A 23199-nucleotide genomic window follows, 5' to 3' on the forward strand; every position below is an offset into this window, starting at 1 on the left:
GACAAGAGTGATAAAAACAGCTCCTGTTGTAACAGTGCCATTCATAGTCATTGAATGATTTGGGGCTCCATGACCCACAAAATTAAAGTACCCATGTCATTGGCATGATGAGCTAACAAAGCCTACCCCTAAGAAGAGATGAAATGCAGCAGAAAATAGCAGGGAATATACTGGCAACTCGGATCCAAAAGTTCTTCTTAACTAAAGTCTATTCACTAGCTTTCAGGAATTATCAAATCTCCTAAAATGGTCAACAAAATTTTGTGTGAATATATTTTGCTGAGAAGAATGTTCATAGCTCAAATTCAGGAATTGGCACACATTTTTTCTAAAGGGTCAGATAGCATTTTAGGCTTTGTGGGCCACATGCTCTCGGCTACAACTACTCAGCTCTACCACTGTAATGCAAAGGGAGCCACAGGCAATAGTAAATTAATGGATGGGTCTAATTAAAAGTTCCAATAAAACTTTTATCTACAAAAACAGGGTGGCGGCTGGATTTGCACCAGGGCCAGTTTGCCAACTCCAACACACTCTTAGTCATTTGCCTACATAAATCAAGGATTCTAAAGTCCAAATCTTTCTAATTCCTGAGCAATTTTAATATTCATTCTCCTCAAAAACTTAAATTCAATCTTCCTTGACCTACTCAATTCTGATAACCTGTTACAAGATATTTCAGCAGTGCCAACTATGGCTAATTCTGCCACTACCATGAATGGTCATAATATGCTTCTAAAATCCCGAACTCTCAATATTTATTGATTTAACAAATACTTTCATCAAATATGTTTTAGGCTATAGATATTCCACTTACTGGCCAAATAGCCTCCTATCCTACAATTTTTTGAATTTTTAAATTTTCAATATCCTAAACTTTACCACTCACTCAGCATAATCCTGAGTGTCCTTTTGTTGAATCTACAATGAAGTGTTTTTATTCTAAAATAACCTTCCCTGTTCTACCCCACAATCACTGTAGTCCATCCAAATACCTAGGCTCCTGAATAAGACTCAAGAATAGGATATGAACATGCAGAATGATTGGCTCTACAAATTTACATTTCATAGCCCCTAACACTTTCATAAGTCTTCCAGTAATGTTTCTCGCACAACCATCAACAGCTATTCTATCGTTACAATTCTACTGAAGGTCCTATCCCAATGTCTCCCAATACAAAACTAGGAGATGACTCCGCTAATAGATGGTGGCATTACCCATTTCCTATCTAAGGCTACCACTGGTAAGTATAGCTGCATATGAGCTCATTCTTATCCCTTCCATCACCAGTGCAAAAGTATTCCAGCCGGGTGCGGTGGCTCATGCCTGTAATCCCAGCACTTCGGGAAGCCAAGGTATGTGAATCCTTTGAGGTCAGAAGTTCGAGACCGGCCTGGCAAACATGGTGAAACCCAAGCTCTACTAAAAATACAAAAATTAGCCAGGCATGGTGGTGGGTGCCAGTAATCCCCGCTACTTGGGAGGCTGAAGCAGGAGAATTGCTTTTAACCCGAGAGGCGGAGGTTGCAGTGCGCAGAGATCAAGCCGCTGCACAAAAGAACAAGACTACATCCCGCTCCAAAAAAAAAGGATTCCCTCCTCCTACTGAAAAGCTAACTGCTGCTCTTTGCTTGATCACAATCCCTAACACCTCCTCAAGGACTTTCATTGTTGCTTAATATGTTTGGTTTTTACAGAACTGCATTAGTTTTCTATTACTCTGTAACAAATTACTGAAAACCTAGGGACTTAGTACACCCCCAATTTATTAACTAACAGCTGTGTAGGTCAGAAGTCTGGTACAATGTGGCTAGATTCTCTGCTCAGGGTCTCACAGACTAAAATCAGGACGTCAGTAGGACTGCACTATTTTCTAGAGGTTCTGGAGAAGAATTGACTTCCAAGCTTATTCTGGTTGCTGGCAGAATACAAGTTCTTTGTGGTTATAGTACTGTGATCCCCATTTGCTTGCTGTCTGTCAGCTGGGGCTACTCTTAGCTTTCTAGACACTATGTACATCTCCATTAGACTAAACATGAGGAAGATTCTCCTTTGCTGACCTTGAAGTTGGAGGGATCTATGTGGCAAGGAATGCATTAGGAATGCTGACTTAGTACAGTTATACTGACATCCCGATAGGCAGAGAATCTAGCCACATTGTGCCAGACTTCTGACATATACAGCTGTTAAGTAATAAACTGGGGGTGTACTAAGTCCCTAGGTTTTTGGTAATTTGTTACAGAGCAACAGTAAACTAATGCATTTCTATAAAGACCAAACATATTAAGTAATGATGAAAGCTGTGCCCACCAATCTTTGCAAAACAACCTGTTCTTTATCTATAGCTGTTTAACTGGGTGAGGAGCAAGACTCTTAAGCCTTCTAGAGGTTATTTGGTTTCGTTAGGAAGATCTGTAATGCACAGCCTTAATTTCTTAGAAGAGTCCAGTGGGACTGAATATGGTCACCTTTTGATCTTTCTAAAGTTATTATACAGTCTCACCCTTGGGTTTCTCTACACCATGCTTTCAGAAGTTCTTTCTTTATGTTAGCATCCTTTGTCATCTCCATAGGCTAAAAATTAACTAAATCATCTAGTCTTGCTTCCCTTTTAACAAAACTCCCCTTGGTTTTCTCATATTTTACTATAAAGAGCAAGAACAATGCAGGCAGCACCTTCAACACTTTGCTTAGAAATCTCCTTGCCTATATATTCAAATTCATCACTCACAAGTTCTGATTTCATCTTCAAAACCAACAGCAGAGAATCTCCCTCACGCCAAGTCCCTCCTACACTTAGAATACCTTTGCCAGGAAAAGCCCAACTGCTTTTAAGTGCCCACCTGATGAGGTTGGATCCACTGAGGGCAATCTTCCTTTCTTAAAGTCCACTGTGTCATATAATGTAATCATAGGACTGACTAGCCCATTATAGTTCACAACTACATTCAAGAAGGGCAGAAACTCTTAGGAGCCATCTTAGAATTCACCCTACAACAAGAGCTTTGGGTATAGCAATTCTGAAGCTACTTTTCACGTACTGTAACACTGAACAAATGAGTAAATATAATTATGATGTTAAAAGCCACGTTTTTCACTATTGGAGAAGAAAATTAGGAATATGGAACAGGAAAAGGCTAAAGGTTGGATAAGAATTATATGAATCCAGCTGAACTCATAATTTTTTACATATTTTATTTATTTTTAGATTGGTTAATCTCCCTCCTAAGTTTGTCTTTTGAGGCTAGAAGCAATGGCACCCAACAGCAATGATTAAATGCAGAGTACCAGATCTTAATTTCTAAATTGAATTATCTGTTGAAGGAAGCCATGGATCACTAGAAAAATAGGTAGGATCAAGTCAGGGAAAGTGCAAGAACCTGGAACATCTTGTTATGCCAAAATGTAAGAAAACACTCTGAAAATGATGGGGACACGTCAGAAGAGCAGAAGCCAATGTTTCTATTACATAAAAGCTTCTAGAAATATTTAGAAAATTAAAAGAAATAAAATGTACTTCAAATCATTTTTTTAGCTATATCTATTATTAAAACCATAAGTTAGCAGTTTTCTTTTGTTTAAGAAAACAAAAACCCAGAACAGTTATTTTAATTAAAATTAAATATTTTAAGTTTTTTTTTTCTTTTTTTTAATTTAAAGTTTAGATGGTGCTATACTACAGGTTGATGTGGTGGAAAAATGTGCAAATGGATGTTAAAATATTTTAAGTTCTTAGGAAAAAGTATTCACCAATAAAAAGACATGACTAATATATTTCATCTGCAAATAATAAGTGCCATTTTTTGGAATGGCTGGATATCAGAATGACTACATGTACTATTCAAAAATAAATAAACATTTGAAAACATTCTTACCTAAAGTTTCCTATAATTCTTATAACTTCCATGATTAAGGTCCGCTAATGAAGATATCTCCCACTAAAATGTGCACACATTCTGAGGTACCCTGACCCTGCCTTCTCCACCCTGGTCATGTAATTTAAAAATAAATGGCAAAGAATTGCTTTCATGTTGAAAAGAAATAGAGTTGAAGACAATCCTGGAGAAAGGTACTTAACAATATCAGCTCTAGATGAATCGATAACAGAAAGCTTGCTGGGGGACTTCAAGATGGCTATCTAGAAGCACCAGACACTCACTTCCTCTACAAACAAAAGCTTAATGAGTAGATAATCACACTTCAAATATAGCATCAAAGAGAAATGTAAGAATTCAGCAGAGAAGTGACAGATAACAAGCTGAGACTGGTATAAACAAGCTTCTAAAGAGGAAACTCACAATAGGTTCCACACACACCTGGAGATCCAAGCACCTGCAGCCTGGTATCAATTTGAGAGTCTAGGCCCCACCAGTCTGCCTTCTTTTCTGGGGCCAAACAGTACCTGCGTCTCCACATCCCTGAAGGCCCGCTGACATACCCTAACTTCCACTGGGAGGGTTGTAGCACATGACACCAGTTGGATCCAGCAGAGCAGCAGTATTCCCAGCACTCTAGATCAAACAACATCCAGAACACTGAAGAAAGGGCAATGCAGAGCTCTGTAGATTATGTCTCTAGGACAAAGGGAGCCAATGTGCACACTCCCTAGAGCCCAAACCCACCTGTCGCAGGTCACTGCCACTGAGAGCAACCTTGTCCACCCCACCCCCCAGCAGCAATGCCCCACGACACCTGCACATCCGAAGGGCAGGCTCTCCCTGCCTGTTGCTGCAACCAGGAACCAAAGAGGGTGCTATCCCAGAGCCTGAGAAACACCTCCCTGGGGCAGGCCCCACAGACAGCAACCCTGCTACCCACAACAACAGGGCTGTCATACATGTGACTTGAGGACAGGCTCACCCCAGCCAATGCAGCCAATGCCACAGGGAATAGCAGCATGTGCTCTCCAGAGACTGAAATGTATCTGCCTGGGATGGCTACCACTGGCATCAATCCCCCTCATCACCACCCCCATGGCCACTGTCACCAAGCCTTCCCCTTAGCAGAGTGGTTCATTTCACATGCCCTGAGGATAGGATCTCCCTCCCCACTACTGCTGCTGAAATCACCACCCAAGGACACTGCCCAGGACATAGGGATCACCCAGCCCTGCCGAATACAGCTTGCATCTGTGCATAACATCAGAGGCCTTAAGGACAAGCTCACAAGGCCTGGCAATACCAACCCCAGTGCTCTCTATCACACCACTCAGGAGCCTGTGGATTGCCCTGCACCATGGGTCACCTCAGGCACACGCACATACCAAGAGACCAAACAGCCCCAGAATGCCTGCCACCATGAGCATCCTAGCACATCATCTGAAGGCCTAGGAATTGCCCCCATCCCACCTAACACAACCTAAACCCATTTGGACCATCAGAAGGACCTGATGACAGCCCCAAAATGCCTGACACTGTCACCCCCTGAGGGCCCTACCAAACCACCCTAGGCCTGACAATGTTATCCCCACTGAGTGCCCTACCACACCACCCTACCACATACCCTAGGGATTGCTGTGCCCCACTGGTCACACCAAGCAAGAGTGTGTACTACCAGAGGTCCTAGTAACAGGCTCAGAAAACCTGTTGCCAGTACCTAAGCATGCCATCCAAAGGCCTGCAGAACGACCCTGCCCAATCTACCACCACTTGTATCTATCTACATATCCCAGGGGCCAGAGGACAAGGTGACTCAGCCTGCCACGACCACCAGAGCTGGCACCCACCCATGTGTACCACCTGGGTGTCTGAGGACCAGGCTGCCCAGTCTGTTGCAGCCACCACTAACATCAGGGTGTGCTACCTGGAAGCTCAAGCATTGCCCTGCCACTACTACTGCTGCCATTACCAACACGATGCACAATGCTCAAGAGCCTGAGGACTTGCTCACTCACTCAACCCACAACTGCCACTACTGGCACCTGAAAAAGCCACCTAGAGACCCAAGTATCAGCCTGTCTGAACCTACTAACACCAGTGCCCATGTACTATGCCTAAGGGCCCAAGAACAGGAACATTCAGCTCACCATTGCTACCATTTGGGCCAGAAGATTGGCCCACCTGGCATTGCTATACCTAATAAATCCTCACCACAGCCTCCACTAACAAATTCACCGAAGCCTCTGAGGAAAACACAGACACCACTGACACAGGGTTTAAAGCCAAATAAGTCACATCCAGAATCAATTCTGAAGTGCCCTACCCAACCAACAGTATAGATATATCTATAGTAAAAAGAATTCCTCTATGAAAGTCAATCCAAAAAACTGGAAGAAATAACAGTTACACCAGTTGCACAGATAGCAATGTAAGAACACAAGAGGACTTCTGCCAAGATGGCTGAATAGGAACAGCTCTGGTCCGCAGCTCCCAGCAAGAGTGACCCAGAAGACAAGTGATCTCCACATTTCCAACCAAGGTACCAGGTTCATCTCACTGGGACTGGTTAGACAGTGGGAGTAGCCCAAGGAGAGCAAACTGAAGCAGGGTGGGGTGTTGCCTCAGCCAGAAAGTGCAAGGGACCAGAGAACTCCCTCTCCTATCCAAAGGAAGCCATTAGGGACTTTTCTGGACACTCCGGCACTCTCGCTCAGATACTGGGCTTTTCCCACCGTCCTCACAACTTACAGACCAGGAGATTCCCTCCAGTACATACACCACCAGCCCCTGGGCTTCCAGCACAAAACTGGGCAGATGAACCGCTCATTCCCCTGAAAAAAATGAAGCTGAAGCCAGGGAGCCAAGTGATCTGGCTCAGCAGGTTCCATCCCAATGAAAACCAGCAAGCTAAGATCCACTGGCTTGAAATTCTCAGAGCCGGCACAGCAGTCTGAGCTCAAACTCAGAATTTCAAGTTCAAAGTGGGGAGGGGCATCAGCCATTACTGCGGCTCAGGTAGGTGGTTCTAAACTGTGTAAACAAAGTCACTGGGAAGTTTACACAGCAACTGGGCAGAGCGAACGACAGCTCAGCAAAGCCACTGCAGGCAGACTGTGACTAGACTCCCTTCTTGCTGGGCAGGGCATCACTGAAAAAAGGCAGCAGCACATCAGGGACTTATAAATAAAGCCCCCACCTTCCTGGGATAGAGAACCTGGGAAAAGGGGCAGTGTGGGTCCCACTTCAGCAGGCTTAAACATCCCTGCCCAGCAGCTCTGAAGGGAACCAATGGAGCTCTCAGAACAGGACTTGAGCTTTGAGAAGGGACAGACTACCCTCAAGCAACTACCCAACTCCTATATATCCAAATAGGCACCTCATAAAGGAGACCTCTGGCTGACATCTGGCGGGTACCCTTCTTGGACGAAGATAACAGAAAAGAAACTGGCAGCAACCCTTACTGTTCTACAGCCCCCGTGTGTAATTCCCAGGCAAGCAGGGTCCTGCAGCAGAGGGGCCTGACTGTTAGAAGGAAAACTAAAAAACAGAAAGAAATAACTTCATCATCAAAAAAAGGGATGTCCACTCAGAGACCCCATCCAAACATCACCAACTACAAAGACCACAAGTAGATAAATCCACAAAGATGGAAAGAAACCAGTGCAAAAAGGATGAAAACACCAAAAACCAGAACACCTCTCCTCCTACAAGGGATCACAACTCCTCACCAGCAAGGGAACAAGGCTAGATGGAGAATGAGTCTAATGAATTAACAGAAGCAGGCTTCAGAAGGTGGGTAATAAGAAACTTCTCTGAGCTAAAAGAACATGTTCTAACCCAATGCAAAGAAACTAAGAACCCTGAAAAAAGGTTAGACGCCATGCTAACTAGAATAACCAGCCAGCGCAGAGAAGGACATAAATGACTTGACGGAGCTGAAAAACACAGCATGAGAAATTTGTGAAGCATACAAAAGTTTCAACAGCCAAATCAACCAAGCAGAAAAAAGAATATCAGAGACTGAAGATCAACTCAATGAAATAAAACAAGAAGGCAAGATTAGAGAAAAAAGAATGAAAAGAAATAAAGCCTCCAAGAAATATGGGATTATGTGAAAAGACCTAATCTACATTTGATTGGGGTACCTGAATGTGAAAGGGAGAATGAATCTAAGTTGGAAAACACTCTTCAGGATATTATCCAGGAGAACTTCCCCAACCTAGCAAGGTAGGCCAACATTCAAGTCCAGGAAATACAGAAACACCAAAAAGACATTCCTCAAGAAGAGCAACCGCAAGGCACATAATCGCCAGATTCGCCAGGGTTGAAATGAAGGGGAAAATGCTAAGGGCAGCCAGAGAGAAAAGTCAGGTTACCCACAAAGAGAAGCCCATGAAATCCGCTGTGAGTCTCTCGGCAGAAATCCTACAGGCCAGGAGAGAGTGGGGGCCGATATTCAACATTGTTAAAGAAAAGAACTTTAAACCCAGAATTTTATATTCAGCCAAACAAAGCTTCATAAGTGAAGAAGAAACAAAATCCTTTACATACAAGCAACTGTTGAGACATTTCATCACAACCAGGCCTGCCTTATAAAAGCTCCTGAAGAAAGCACTAAACATGGAAAGGAACAACCAGTACCAGCTGCTCCAAAAACGTACCAAATGGTAAAGATCATCGGCATACTGATGAAACTGCATCAACTAATGGACAAAACAACCAGCTAGCATCAAAATGGCAGGATCAGATTCACACATAACAGTATTAACCTTAAATGTAAATGGGCTAAATACCCAATCAAAAGACACAGACTGGCAAATTGGATAAAAAGTCAAGACCCGTCAGTGTGCTATATTCAGAAGACCCATCTCACATGCAAGGATACAGACATTCTCAAAATAAAGTGATGGAAGAAGATTTACCAAGCAAATGGAGAGGAAAAAAAAGCAGGAGTTACAATCATAGTCTCTGATAAAATGGACTATCAACCAACAAAGATCAAAAGAGACAAAGAAGGGCATTACAATATGGTAAAAGGATCAATGCAACAAGAAGAGCTAATGATCCTAAATATGTACACACCCAATACAGGAGCACCCAGATACATAAAGCAAGTTCTTAACAACCTACAAAGAGACTTGGTCTCCTACACAACAATAGTAGGAGATTTCAACACTCCACTGTCAATATTAGACAGATCAATGAGACAGAAATTTAGCTATCTGGATATTTAAAGAATATCCAGGACTTAAACTCAGATCTGGACCAAGTGAACCTAATAGACATCTACAGAATTCTCCACCTCAAATCCACAGAATATACATTCTTCTCAGCACCACATCACACCTACTATAAAAATGACCACATGATTGGAAGTAAATCACTCCTCAGCAAATGCAAAAGAATGGAAATTATGACAAACACTCTCTAAGACCACAGTGCAATCAAGTTAGAACTCAGAATTCAGAAACTAACTCAGAACCATACAGCTTCATGGAAACTGAACAACTGGCCCTTGGATGTTGACTAGATAAAGAATGAAATGAAACCAGAAATAAAGATGTTCTTTGAAACCAACAAGAACAAAGACACAACATACCAGAATCTCTGGGACACATTTAAAGCAGTGTATAGAGGAAAATATATAACAATAAACGCCGACATGAGAAGCAAGGAAAGATCTAAAATTGACACCCTATCGTCAAAATTGAAAGAGCTAGAGGAGCAGGATCAAAAAAACTCAAAAGCTAGCAGAAGACAAGAAATAAGATCAGAGCAGAACTGAAGGAGATAGAGACACAAAAAACCCATCAAAAATCAATTAATCAAGGAGACGGTTTTTTGAAAACATCAACAAAATAGACCGCTAGCCACATTAATAAAAAAGAAAAGAGAGAAGAATCAAATAGATGCAATAAAAAAATGATAAAGGGGATATCACCACTGATTCCACAGAAATACAAACTACCATCAGAGATTACTACAAACAACTCTATGTACATGAACCAGTAAACCTGGAAGAAATGGATAAATTCCTGGACACTTACGCCCTCCCAAGCCCAAACCAGGAAGAAGCACAATCCCTGAATAGACCAAAAACAAGGGCTGAAGTTGAGGTAGCAATTAATAGCCTACCAACCAAAATAAGTCCAGGTCCAGATGAGTTCACAGCCAAACTCTACCAGACGTACAAAGAGAAGCTGGTACCACTCCTTCTGAAACTATTCCAAACAGTACAAAAAAAGGGAATCCTTCCAAAATCATTTTATAAGACCAACATCATTGTGATACCAAAACCCAGCAGAGACTCAACAAAAAAAGAGTATTTCAGGCCAATATCCATGATAAACATAGACACAAAACTCTTTAATAAAATACTGGCAAAGCAATTGTAATAGCACATCAAAAAGCTTATCCATCACGATCCAATAGGCTTCATCCTGGGGATGCAAGGCTGGTTCAACATACACAAGTCTACAAACATAATCCACCACATAAACAGAACCAAAGACAAAAACTACATGATCATCTCAATAGATGCAGAGAAGGCCTTCAACAAAATTAAACAGCCTTTATGCAAAACTCTCAATAAACTAGGTATCGACGGAACATATCTCAAAATAATAAAAGCTATTTACAACAAACCTACAGTCAATATCACACTGAATGGGCAAAAACTGGAAGGATACCCTTTGAAATCTGGCACTAGACAAGGATGCCCTCTCTCACCACTCCTATTCAATATAGTATTGGAAGTTCTAGCCAGAACAATCAGGCAAGGAAAAGAAATGAAGCGTATTCAATTGGGAAAGGAGGAAGTCAAATTGTCTCCATTTGCAGACTACATGATTGAATATTTAGACCCCATTGTCTCAGCCCAAAATATCCTTAAGTTGATAAGCAACTTCAGCAAAACCAATAACAGACAAACAGAGCTAAATCATGAGTGAACTCCCATTTACAATTGCTACAAAGAGAATAAAATACCTAGGAATACAACTAACAAGGATGTGAAAGACCTCTTCAAGGAGAACAACAAACCACTGCTCAACAAAATAAGAGAGGACACAAACAGATTGAGAAACAATTCATGCTCCTGGTTAGGAAGAATTAATATCATGAAAATGGCCATATTCCCCAAAGTAATTTATAGATTCAATGCTATCCCCATCAAGCTACCACTGAGTTTCTTCACAGAATTGGAAAAAACCACCTTAAACTTTATATAAAACCAAAAGAGGGCCCGCATAGCCAAGACAATCCTAAGCAAAAAAAACAAAGCTGGAAGCATCATGCTACCTGACTTCAAGTTATATTACAAGGCTACAGTAATCAAAACAGCATGGTACTGGTACCAAAACAGAGATATAGACCAATGGAACAGAGCAGAGGTCTCAGAAGTAACACCCGCATCTACAACCATCTGATCTTTGACAAACCTGACAAAAACAAGCAATGGGGAAAGGAGTCCCTATTTAATAAATGGTGTTGGGAAAACTGGCTAGCCATAAACAGAAAGCTGAAACTGGATCCCTTCCTTACACCTTATACAAAAATTAACTCCAGATGGATTAAAGATTTAAACATAAGACCTAACACCATAAAATCCCTAGAAGAAAAGATAGGCAATACCATTCAGGACACAGGCATGGGCAAGGATGTCATGACTAAAACAACAAAAGCAATGGCAACAAAAGCCAAAATTGACAAATGGGATCTAATTAAACTTAAGAGCTTCTGCACAGCAAAAAAAAACAGTCATTAGAGCGAACCAGTAACCAATAGAATGGGAAAAAATTTTTTGCAATTTACCCATCTGACAAAGAGCTAATAACCAGAATCCACAAAGAACTTAAACAAATTTACAAGAAAAAAAAACAATCCCATCAAAAAGTGGGCCAAGAATATGAACAGACACTTCTCAAAAGAAGACATTTTTGCAGCCAACAAACTCACGAAAAAAAGCTCATCATCACTGGTTATTAGAGAAATGCAAATTAAAACCACATTGAGATACCACCTCATGGCAGTTAGAATGGTGATCATTAAAAAATCAGGAGACAACAGATGCTGGAGAGGATGTGGAGAAATAGGAATGCTTTTATATTGTTGGTGGGAGTGTAAGTTAGTTCAACCATTGTGGAAGACAGTGTGGCACTTCCTCAAGGATCTAGAACTAGAAATACCATTTGACCCAGTAATCCCATTACTGGGTATATACCCAAAAGATTATAAAACATTCAATTATAAAGATACATGTACACATATGTTTACTGCAGCACTGTTTACAATAGCAAAGACTTGGAACCAACCCAAATGCCCATCAATGAGAGACTAGATAAAGAAAATGTGGCACATATGCACCATGGAATACTATACAGCCATAAAAAAGGATGGGTTCCTGTCCTTTGCAGGGACATGGATGAAGCTGGAAACTATTCTCAGCAAAGTGACACAAGAACAGAAAACCAAACACCGCATGTTATCACTTATAAGTGGGTGTTAAACAATGAGAACACATGGATACAGGCAGAGGAACATCGCACACTGGGGCCTGTCTGGGGGTAGGGAGCTAGGGGAGGGATAGCAGAGGGTTGGGGGATTGGGGAGGGATAACATTAGGAGAAATACTTAATGTGGATGACCGGGGGATGGATGCAGCAAACCACAACAGTATGTGTATACCTGTGTAACATACCTGCTCTATCTGCACATATACCCCAGAACTTAAATTAAAGAAAAAAAAGAACACAAGAAACATGAAAAAGCAAGAGAAAGTGACATCTCCAAGGGAACACAATAATTCTCCACCAACAGATTCCAATGAAAAGAAAATATGAAATGTCTAAAAAATAACTCGAAATCGTAATTTAAAAGCAGCTCAGTGATATCCAAGAGAACACAGATAAAACAATGCAAAGAAACCAGAAAAACAATTCAAGATATGAATGAGAATTCACATGGTGAGATGAGAAACCCCATCTCTACTAAAAATAAAAAAATTTTTCAAATTAGCCAGGCATGGTGGCACATGCCTGTAGTCTCAGCTACTCAGGAGACTGAGGCAGGAGAATCACTTGAACCCAGGAGGCAGAGATTACAGTGAGCTGAGACTGTGCCACTGCACTCCAGCCTGGGCGACTGAGTGAGACTCCATCTCAAAATTAATCAATTAATTAATTTATTTATATTGTTGACTCATTAACATTGAACTCACAGCCAATGGCACTACAGAACTCGTGCCTGAATTAAGTTTATTTAATGCATGTATTTTCTCTGTTAAAGCACATCACAGACTTCTTAAACTTGTGAATGCTAAGCAGCACTTCAGCTCTTCGCTTGGGGGCTACTTTAAACGGCAAAATAATCAATAAAAAGTACAAAAATAGAAAACAGCATGGCATTAAATAGACCACAAAAAGGATACCTGGCTGTTGTATGAGATCTGAAAAAGAAGGCAAGTATCACCCTGTTCACACTCAAATTTTTTGCCACTCTGTGCAAGCACATGACCACAAATGACTATAAAAGTACTATGAGTACTAATTTTGGAGTTACAAAAAATAGTGAGTTCACAAATACGGAAGCTGCAAACAAGGAGGATCAACTGTATTTTCCTAGACAATCTAATCTCAAACAAGATTTGAATTCAGGCCGAAATCATAAGAATTAGAAAGGGGCACTAGATGGGGGAAAATAGTGAAAATCAGAATTAAAACAAAGGCTCAAAATTCTGCATCAACCATATTCAGTTCCACTTTAATACGTTTGTGACAGACTACATTATTGTTCCCAACCCATCACCCCTCCCGAAATCTACAACCTTTCCCCAAGACAACGTAGTTCCTCCTGCTAGAGACCGGGGGGGGTTTATCTATTCTATCAGTGTTAGCCATGGACAAGTTATGGCTTTGGTTGACTGCATGTTAGTGGACATGATATAAGCAATGGCTTAAAATGTACTTCCAAAACTGGAGTTTCCTTGTGATTCTGCTATCGCTGTGACAAAAACATATCCTCAGGTAATCCACTGATCCAAGGAGGAACAAACACACAGAAAACGGACCTAGACTGTATCTGCAGCTTCGAGCCTCACCAAGCCAAGAACAGTCAACTCACAGACATGTTAGCAGAAATAAATGTTGTTTTGCACCTTATGTTTCATATAATTATTCACCTATAGTTAACTGATACATAATATACATTAATTTTTAAATATCATTATACCATTAAAAATATTTACTTAAAAAAATTGAGACCACTTTCTTTCCTCCTTTTTTTTTTTGAAATTAAGAGACAGGGTGTCCCAATGTTTCCCAGGCTGGAGTTCAATGACTATTCACAAGCACGATCATTGCATACTACAACCTCAAGCTCCTGGGATCAAGTAATCCTCCTGCCTCAGCTTTCCACATAGCTGGGACTACAGGTGTGTACAACACCATGTCAGCTCTTTCTCTTCTTCTTGTCCTAAAGCCTAGCAAAAAATTAGCTGAGCAGAATGTTTCCAAAGATGCCTGCATCAATGTCTCCCATCCAACATAATTTATTTGATTTTGCCATTCACCCATAAAATGGTGGGCTCTACCCCCACTCCCTGCAAATTTGAGCTGGCTCTCTGATTCTGTGTAAGATCTGAAGCCAGATATTAAGGTACTTAATTAATTTCCATGTTTGTCCTTTATAACCTAGCAATCAAGCAAGAAGTCAAACCCTACTGATATGGTTTGGCTGTGTCCCCACCAAAACCTCACCTGGCGTGGCAAAAATTCCCATGCATGAAGGGTTGGGCCCAGTGGAAATAGCTGAATCATGGGGGTGGTTCCCCCCATACTGTTCTCGTGGTAGTGATTAAGTCCATGAGATCTGATGGTTTTATAAATGGGTATTGCCCTGCACATGCTTCTTTTGCCTGCCAATACGTAAGACATGATTTTGTACCTCCTTGCCTTCACCATGATTGCGAGGCCTCCTCAGCCATACAGAACTGTGAGTCAATTAAACCTCTTTCCTTTATAAAATACCCAGTCTCAGGTACATCTTTATTGGCAGTGTGAGAACAGACTAATACAATACATTGGTACCAGTAGAGTACAGCACTGCTGTAAAGATACCCAAAAATGTGGAAGCAACTTTGGAACTGGGTGGTAGGGAGAGGTTGGAACAGTTTGGAAGGCTCAGAAAAGAACAGGAAAATGTGGGAAAGTTTGTAACTTCCTAGAGACTTGTTGAATGGCTTTGACCAAAATGTTAATAGTGATATGGACAGTAAGGTCCAGGCTGAGGTGGTCTCAGATGGAGACGAAGTATTTGCTGGGACTGGGGTAAAGTCACTCTTACTATGTAAAGAGACCGGAGGCATTTTGCTCCTGCCCTAGAACTTTAAACTTGAGAGACACGATTTAAGGTATGTGGCAGAAGAAACTTCTAAGCAACAAAGCGTTCAAAAAGAAGCAGAGCATAAACTTCAGAAAATTTGCAGCCTGATAATGCAACAGAAAAGTAAAACTATTTTCTGAGGAGACTGGGTTGTAGAAATTTGCATAGGTAATGAGGAGCCAAATGTTAATCACCAAGACAATGGGGCAAACATCTCCAGAGTATGTCAGAGACCTTCACGGCAGACACTCCCATCACAGGCCTGGAGGCCTAGGAGGAAAAAATGGTTTCATGGGCCCAGGATCACCCTGCTGTGTGCAGCCTAGGAGCTTGGTGCCCTGCATCCTAGCCATGCCAGATATAGGTAAAAGGGGCCAAAGTACATCTCAGGCCATGGACTCAGAGGGTGCAAGACCCCAAGCTTTGGCAGGATCCACGTGGTGTTGAGCCTGCGGATGCATAGAGGTCAAGAATTAAGGTTTGGGAATCTCAGCTTAGATTTCAGAAGATGTATGGAAATGCCTGGATATCTAGGCAGAAGTTTGATGCAGGGGCAGGGCCCTCATGGAGAACCTCTGCTAGGGAAGTGCAGAAGGCAAATATGGAGTTGGAGCCCCCCCCACAGAGTCCCCACTGGGGTACTACCTAGTGGAGCTGTGAGAAAAGCACCGCCATCCTCCAGCCCCAGAATGGTAGATCCACTGACAGCTTGCACTGTGTGTCTGGAAAAGCTGCAGACACTCAACACAGCCAGGAACAAGGTTGTACCCTGCAAAGCCACAGGAGTGGAGCTGCCCAAGATCACAGGAACCCACTTCTTTCATCACCTGGATGTGACACACAGGAAGTCAAAGGAGGTTATTTTGGAGCTTTAAGATTTGACTGCCTTGTTGGATTCTGGACTTGCATGGGGCCTGTAGCCCTTTCGCTTTGGCCAATTTCTCCCATTTGGAATGAGTGTATTTATCCAATACCTGTATCCCATCGTATCTAGACAGTAACTAACTTGCTTTTGATTTTACAGGCTCATAGGTGGAAGGGACTTGCCTTGTCTAAAGTGAGACTTTGGACTATGGACTTTTGAGTTAATGCTGAAATTCTGAGTTAAGAGTTTGGGGGACTTTGGGGAAGGCATGATTGGTTTTAAAAGGTGAGGACATGAAATTTGGGAGGGGCCAGGAGCAGAATGATATGGTTTGACTGAGTCCCCACCCAAATCTCACCTTGAATTGTAACAATTCCCATGTGTCAAGGGCAGAACCAGATGGAGAAAATTGAATCATGGAGGCAGTTTCCCCCATACTGTTCTCATGGTAATGAACAAGTCTCATGAGAGCTGATGGTTTTATAAATGGGAGTTCCCTTGCACATGCTCTTTCCTGCCTGCCACCATGTAAGACATGACCTTGCACCTCCTTGCCTTCCACCATGATTGTGAGGCCTCTCTAGCCATGCAGAACTGTGAGTCAATTAATCTTTTTCCTTTATAAATTATCCAGTCTCAGGTAGGTCTTTATTAGCAGCATGAAAACAGACTAATACATCTACTAAGACTACCACACTGTGAAAAGACCCAAACTAGACATGTGGCAAGAGAAAAAGAGAGAGAGAGGCAGAGAGCCAGCAAGAAGGGAATGGGTGAGGTATAAGTAAGGAAGAAGCAAAGACAGAGAGAGATGCCATGGAGTAGGACACCAACTGCAAACCACTTTGTGTCTTAGAGCCTTCCTAGTGCTCCCGCTGATACTATATGAAGCAGAACGTCTCAGTCAATACAACAATTGTGAGAACAAGTAAATTGCTATTGTTTTATGACACTAATTTTGGGGTGAATTATTACATGATAACTAAAATAAGTTGCTAATAAATGTGTACTGAATTAATTAAATTCCTTAAAATATTCTGTTTAATGCTTACCTTGGTGTTGGCCATGTCCACAATATACTGGTCTCCCTTTATACATTCCATTACTTCAAAACCATCTCTGTCAATCACCTTGGCCTGAGAACTTCCAGATACAACAAGAATCATGTCTCCTGTGTTACTATACTGTAATGACTTGATCTGATGGCTGTACAAAAAGAAAAGAAACATTAGTAAGATACTGAGCACAACGTTCATAGTTTTACTACCTTAAGTAATGCCAGGAAAAAAATATTACACAAATCGATAATTCCACAAAATAAGAAACATCAACCTCAAATGGGTTCTAAATACCCACTGGCAGCCAGGTGCAGTGGCTCATGCCTGTAATCCGAGCACTTTGGGAGGCTGAGGTAGATGGATCACCTGAGGTCAGGAGTTCAAGACCAGCCTGGTCAACATTGTGAAACTCTGTCTCTAATAAAAACACAAAAAATTAACCAAGTGTGGTGACGGGCACCTATAAATCCAGCTACTTGGGAGGCTGAGGCAGGAGAATTGCTTGAACCTGGGAGATGGAGGTTGCAGTGAGCCATGATGGCGCCATTGCATTCCAGCCTGGGCAAAAAGAGCAAAACTCCGTTTTAAAAAAAAAAGAATACCCACTGGCTATCCTGGTAGCTCTCTCTTCCCACTCTCCACTGCAATCTATTAAAACCCTCTCTAATTACCTTGTATCTTCAATCCAACCAACTCTCCCTCTTTCAGCTGTTGAATCTTCTGGGCCTTTCTCAGAAGAAACAAGAAGTGCCTCAACTTCCTCTCATTACTTTAATAAACTTAATTGTACCTAAACTTTCTTCCTCCTCCTCTTTCATTACAATCATAGAAATGAACCTCTTCCAGCCCATGGCAAATCATACTTATATCCTGGATCTCATCTCTCCCAGTCTCCTCAGGCCCTTCTACTGACAATATTCTCACTCTCCTCCCCTTCACAGCTAAGCTGTTTGAACAAGTTTTCAAGCCTCCTCCTTTTTTTTTCTTTTTTTTTTCTCCCTTTTGTTATCTAGCAAATCAAGCCTCCTCATCTCCTCATTTAATCCTCTAGCACTACAGTATCCTTTCCACCACTCACCACTCCACTAAAACTGATCTTGTCATTGTGGCTGTAGTGAATACAGTGGTGTGCTACCCAGAATTCCCCCTTCAGAAGTGAAATTCATTCTCCCAGCTTCCAGGATTTTGCTTACCAATGGCTAATAGCTAAACCCTCAGGAATTTCCCTGAGTTGCAACTCCCTCACCCAAAATTATGCTGCCATACCATCCCAAAATAGCCCACATTCAATGACTTGTCAATATCCAGTAAAATAGTCTATTCCTGGAATATCTCACTAGCTTTGGATCTCCCTGTAAAACAGTTGGTGCTGCTGTAGCAATTACATGGCAATTCAATTTCCCCATCTTCCCAATGTTGTTTCCCTTGCATCCTCTCTCATGAGGATTGACCCCAGAAGCACGCCCCAATATAAACTTCTGACATGCAAATATGGACATTTCAAAGTGTGTTTTGGGAAACTTGACCTGGGAGAGTTGGTACCAAAAGTGGTCCCGGGAAGTTTTGACTCCAAATGAGAATTTGATGCTGTATCAACCACAAACTTGCTAGCAATGACGAATCAATTACTGGTGGCACACAGTCCCTAATATGCCACAGCAGGACAACCACAATTGCTGAAAGTTTTGTTGGTGAAAGAGAAGCCATGGCAGGTGTAATGTTTCAGGCACTTGTGAGTACAGAGAAGTAATTAAAAGGACTAGAAATTGGATAGCTGTTGCTAGGAGCAGTCAATGCAATGGAGAAAAACAATGAAAGACTGAGTATGATAAATCACCAATTAAAGACTACAGTGTGAAAGCCAGAGAGTCTCTTTGGCAGCATATAAAGATGGGGTTATTGGTCTCTGTCAGATAAATGGTATGTAGTCATTGATCTCATAAAGCATGTTTTTCTGCCTCTATGAAGGAGGACTAAAAGCAGCTGACAGTCACATCCAACCAACAGCAGCATACATTTGCATGCCTGAATCAGGGGTATATTAATTTTCCAGTCTTTAGTCTTAATATAGTCTCAAGGGATCTAGACAATCCAAAAAAATTCATGTTGATCCATGGTCTAAATATCACATTAACTCAATAAGGTGAGCAAGAAATAGCACAAACACTGGTAAGATACAACCTCTCCAGAAAATGAGAGATAAACCCTATAAAAGAACAGGAGATTGAGACAAGGAGATGAGGGGAAGATGCATGTAGACAGACATATGAAAACAGGCAAGTATGAAGCTCTTTGTGTTGCATGTTAATCCCAGAAAGTATCAACCTCAAAAGAAGCAATGAATAACTATGCACAGTGGCTTGGCCAGTTTGGGTGACATTAGCCAGTTTTTCTCATCATTCGCCCTACCGTTAACACAATAGCCTTGTAAATGAAATAGTTGTGGTGGCACGAATAGAAGTTACAGATAAGCCCAATGGCAACTCTAACTTGATCTAACTCTTATTGCTGCTGAAGATCCAACCTGCCAACTATGGTGAGCCCTCCCTCCCAAAATCAGTACTAAGCTAATAAATAAGTAAAATGTATCATATGAAAAAATGATAATACACATGTGGGGGAAATAGAGCAAGGAAGGTAAGAGGACAGGGATAAATATTTTAAATAAGGAGGTCAAGAAATAAATGAATAGCCAGAATTACAGAATCACTTAAAATAAAGGTAAAATAGGGCCAGGAGCAGTGACTCACACAGGTAATCACAGCACTTTGAGAGGCTACAATGAAATACTACTACATGTCCACTAAAATGACGAAAATTTAAAAGGTTGACAATACAAAGTGTTGGCAAAGATGTAGGGTAATTTTTGTGGACTGTGGGTAGGAGGGTAGATTGGTTCAATCACTTTCAAAATCTATTACAAGTACCTGCTAATGGGCAGGTACAGTGGCTCACAACTATAATCCCAGCACTTTGGGACGCCGAGGCGGGCAAATCACTTGAGTTCAGGAGGTTGAGACCAGCCTAGCCAACAGAGCGAAACCCCCATCACTACTGAAAATACAAAAATTAGCCAGGCATGGTGGCTCACGCCTGTAGTCCCAGATCCTCAAGAGGCTGAGGCAGGAGAATTGAACCTGGGAGGTAGAGGTTGCAGTGCGCTGAGATCATGCCACTGCACTCAGCCTGGGCAACAGAGTGAGGCTTGGTCTCTGAAAAAAAAAAAAAAAGTACTTGCAAATGCAGAATGTATGCATAAACAATGACCTAGCAATTCCACTACCAAGTATACACCCAACAGAAACACAAATATATGTTACAAAAGACATCTACAAGAATGTTCACAGAAAAACTATTCATAGTAGCCCCAAACTGGAAGTAAGTCAAATGTCCATAGGCAGAAAATAGCAAAGCAGATATATATTCATACACTAGCAAACTGTACAGCAATTAAAATGTACAAATTTCTGCTACAGACAACTCGGATATATTTTACAAATATAATCAATTGGAAGAAGCCAGACAAAAAAAGAACATATGCTATTATTTTGCCCATTTAAGTAACATTCAATTATAGGCTAAAGTAATTTATGGTGCAAGTAGTCAGGATGAGAAGGGTGTGGATAATATCTGGTAAACAAGTTTCTGGCGCTGGTAAACATTCTACTTCTTCCATCTGGATAGCAACTACAAGGATGCATTCATTTTATGATTAGTCCTCCAGCTACAGCCTTAGTAGTATTGTAGTTCTAAATATTATATTTTAATTTAAACATTATAAAAATTAGAGACATCTGAAACAGTTTTATGTTAAGGCCCTTAATTCACCAGTAAGGACATCAAATGGGGACACTACCATATTTTACAGTATAATTTAATCCTTAAAAGCTAGAAAATTCTCAGAATAAACTAAGAAGTATATGTAAAATGTTTTGTGGTTTAAATTGTTTGAGGACTTTGGTTTTTTGTATGGTTTTTTGTTTGTTTGTTTTTTGCTTACATGGGCATACTTCAGTTTTTAATAATGTGAAAAATCCTATTTACCCATTGCTAACGTGTATGAACTATCTGAGACAATTTTATACCATAAAAGGTGAACTTTTATGTATCAAACAATAATTTAACAAAAAGTGTAAAGGAAGAATGTTCATTACAAATACAGGAAATATAAACATTACCAAATATTGGCGAGCACCAAAATGTCCAGATATAAAGGTCTATTAGAGTTACAGCTCCCGTAAGCAAAAAAATAGCAGAGAAAAACTTAGTTTACCTTAGGGGCTATTTATTTACTTGTTAAAAGGTCAAACGGGTCACACAGAATACTAAGAAGAGCTGTTCATCCAGGCCTCACTAAGAACTCTTCTTCATTCAGTAGCTATACAGTAATATGACAACTGCTCCTATGACCCAAGGAGGAAATACAGAAACTACCATTTAGCATCTGTTGCTCCCAACTCTGCTTTGCAATTATATGACTCAAGTATTCTGTCTCTGTTACTATTACTTCTGTTACTCCCAATTAAATTCTCTCTAATCCTCCCACTCTGCTTTTTTAAGCTTTCTGCTGCCTCATGGCTTCAATTCCATCAGAGTTATGCATTCTGTTTTCTATTCGTACATTTTTGCTCTGCTTCCATTGCCAATTCCCTAGCAAAGTGTTCTATACTCAAAGTTCCAAAGAAACAGAATATCCAAGACATCACCAATCATCCAACAGTGTCAGTGTAGGAGGCCACAGTTAAGCGGAGCAAGACCATCAGCTTTCCTTATAGGCTCAAGACCAACAGGATGCTTTGGTCCTTTATCAACAGGATGCTTTTGGGGTAGATCCTACTGCCACCCTAGCTATGGCCACATGTCAGAGTCCCATGTAATAAAGGAGACAAAAGGAAACCATCACAAGTATAAACTAAGAAAAGTACTCCAAGGTTTCTAAGAATGGAGCTGTATAACTCACTTCGCCCTGTTTGTTACTTCACAGCACTTACCATCACCTGTTATTATATATATTCTGTTTATAATCAGTCTTTCCTCATTAGAATGAAAATTCATGGGTATAGGGCTATCACTCAGTATCCACGGGGGAAAAGTTCCAGGATCTCCTGAGGATAACAAAGGATACTCAAGTCCCTGATGTACAATGACATAGTATTTGCAAATCACCTTTGTACATCCTCCCATATACTTCAAATCAACTCTAGATTACTCGTAATACCTAATAAAATGTAAATGCTACACAAATAGTTATTATACTATATTGCGTAGGGAATAAGAAAAAAGTCTGTACAAGTTTAGTACAGACACAATATTTTGCCAATATTTCCAATCCTTAGTAAGTTTAATAAACAGATATAGAACTCAGGAATAAGTTCCGGTATCCTATTGCATAGTAGGATGAGTATCATTAACAATAATGTATTGTATACATGAAAATAGCCAGAAGAGTAGATTTTGAATGTTCTTCCTACAAAGAAATAATAATGCAAATTACCCTGATTTGATCATTACACATTGAGTGCATGTACTGAAACATCGCATTGTACCCCATATATATATATGTACAATTATTATGTGTCAATAAAAATTTAATGTCAATATGTGTAATCAAATGAAAAATAAATAAAATTTTGAAAAGCAGCAATTATCTCCATGTGGCAGGAATATATGCAATTTGAAATAAAAAAAATATTTGTAATTGTTAGGACAAAATAGACTATAGATTATTTTAAGTTTGGAAATTATAAATTATAAGAGTCTCAAAGAACCTGAAAAATTGTTGGTATTGTGAAATATTAAAAAATCTGTTCTTGGAAAGGAAGAAAGCTGTCACATCAACAAATGCAATATATAAACCTGCTACCATCTGTTACAGACTGAATGAATGTGTTTCCCCCAAAATTCATATGATGAAGCCCTAACCCCCAAAGTGATATTAGGAGGCATGACTGTTAGGAAAGAATTAGGTACAGACAAGGTAATGAGAATAGAGACCCTATGGTGGGATTAGTTCCTTCA

General features: G+C 40.7%; 1 protein-coding gene across 4 annotated transcripts in view; it reads right to left on the reverse strand.

The window, feature by feature from the left end:
• The window catches only part of WDR70 (WD repeat domain 70), a 328762-nt gene that overhangs the window by 224565 nt on the left and 80998 nt on the right, over positions 1 to 23199 (reverse strand). For all 4 annotated transcript variants that reach the window (XM_032278922.1, XM_032278923.1, XM_032278926.1 and 1 more), the window contains one exon: positions 17176 to 17329. In XM_032278922.1, coding sequence (XP_032134813.1) covers positions 17176 to 17329 — 154 coding nt within the window. The remainder of the gene's footprint in view (positions 1 to 17175; positions 17330 to 23199) is intronic.

Source organism: Sapajus apella, unplaced genomic scaffold (genome assembly GCF_009761245.1).
Source record: "Sapajus apella isolate SASKATOON/1434 unplaced genomic scaffold, GSC_monkey_1.0 scaffold11, whole genome shotgun sequence".
Taxonomy (NCBI): Eukaryota; Metazoa; Chordata; class Mammalia; order Primates; family Cebidae; genus Sapajus; species Sapajus apella.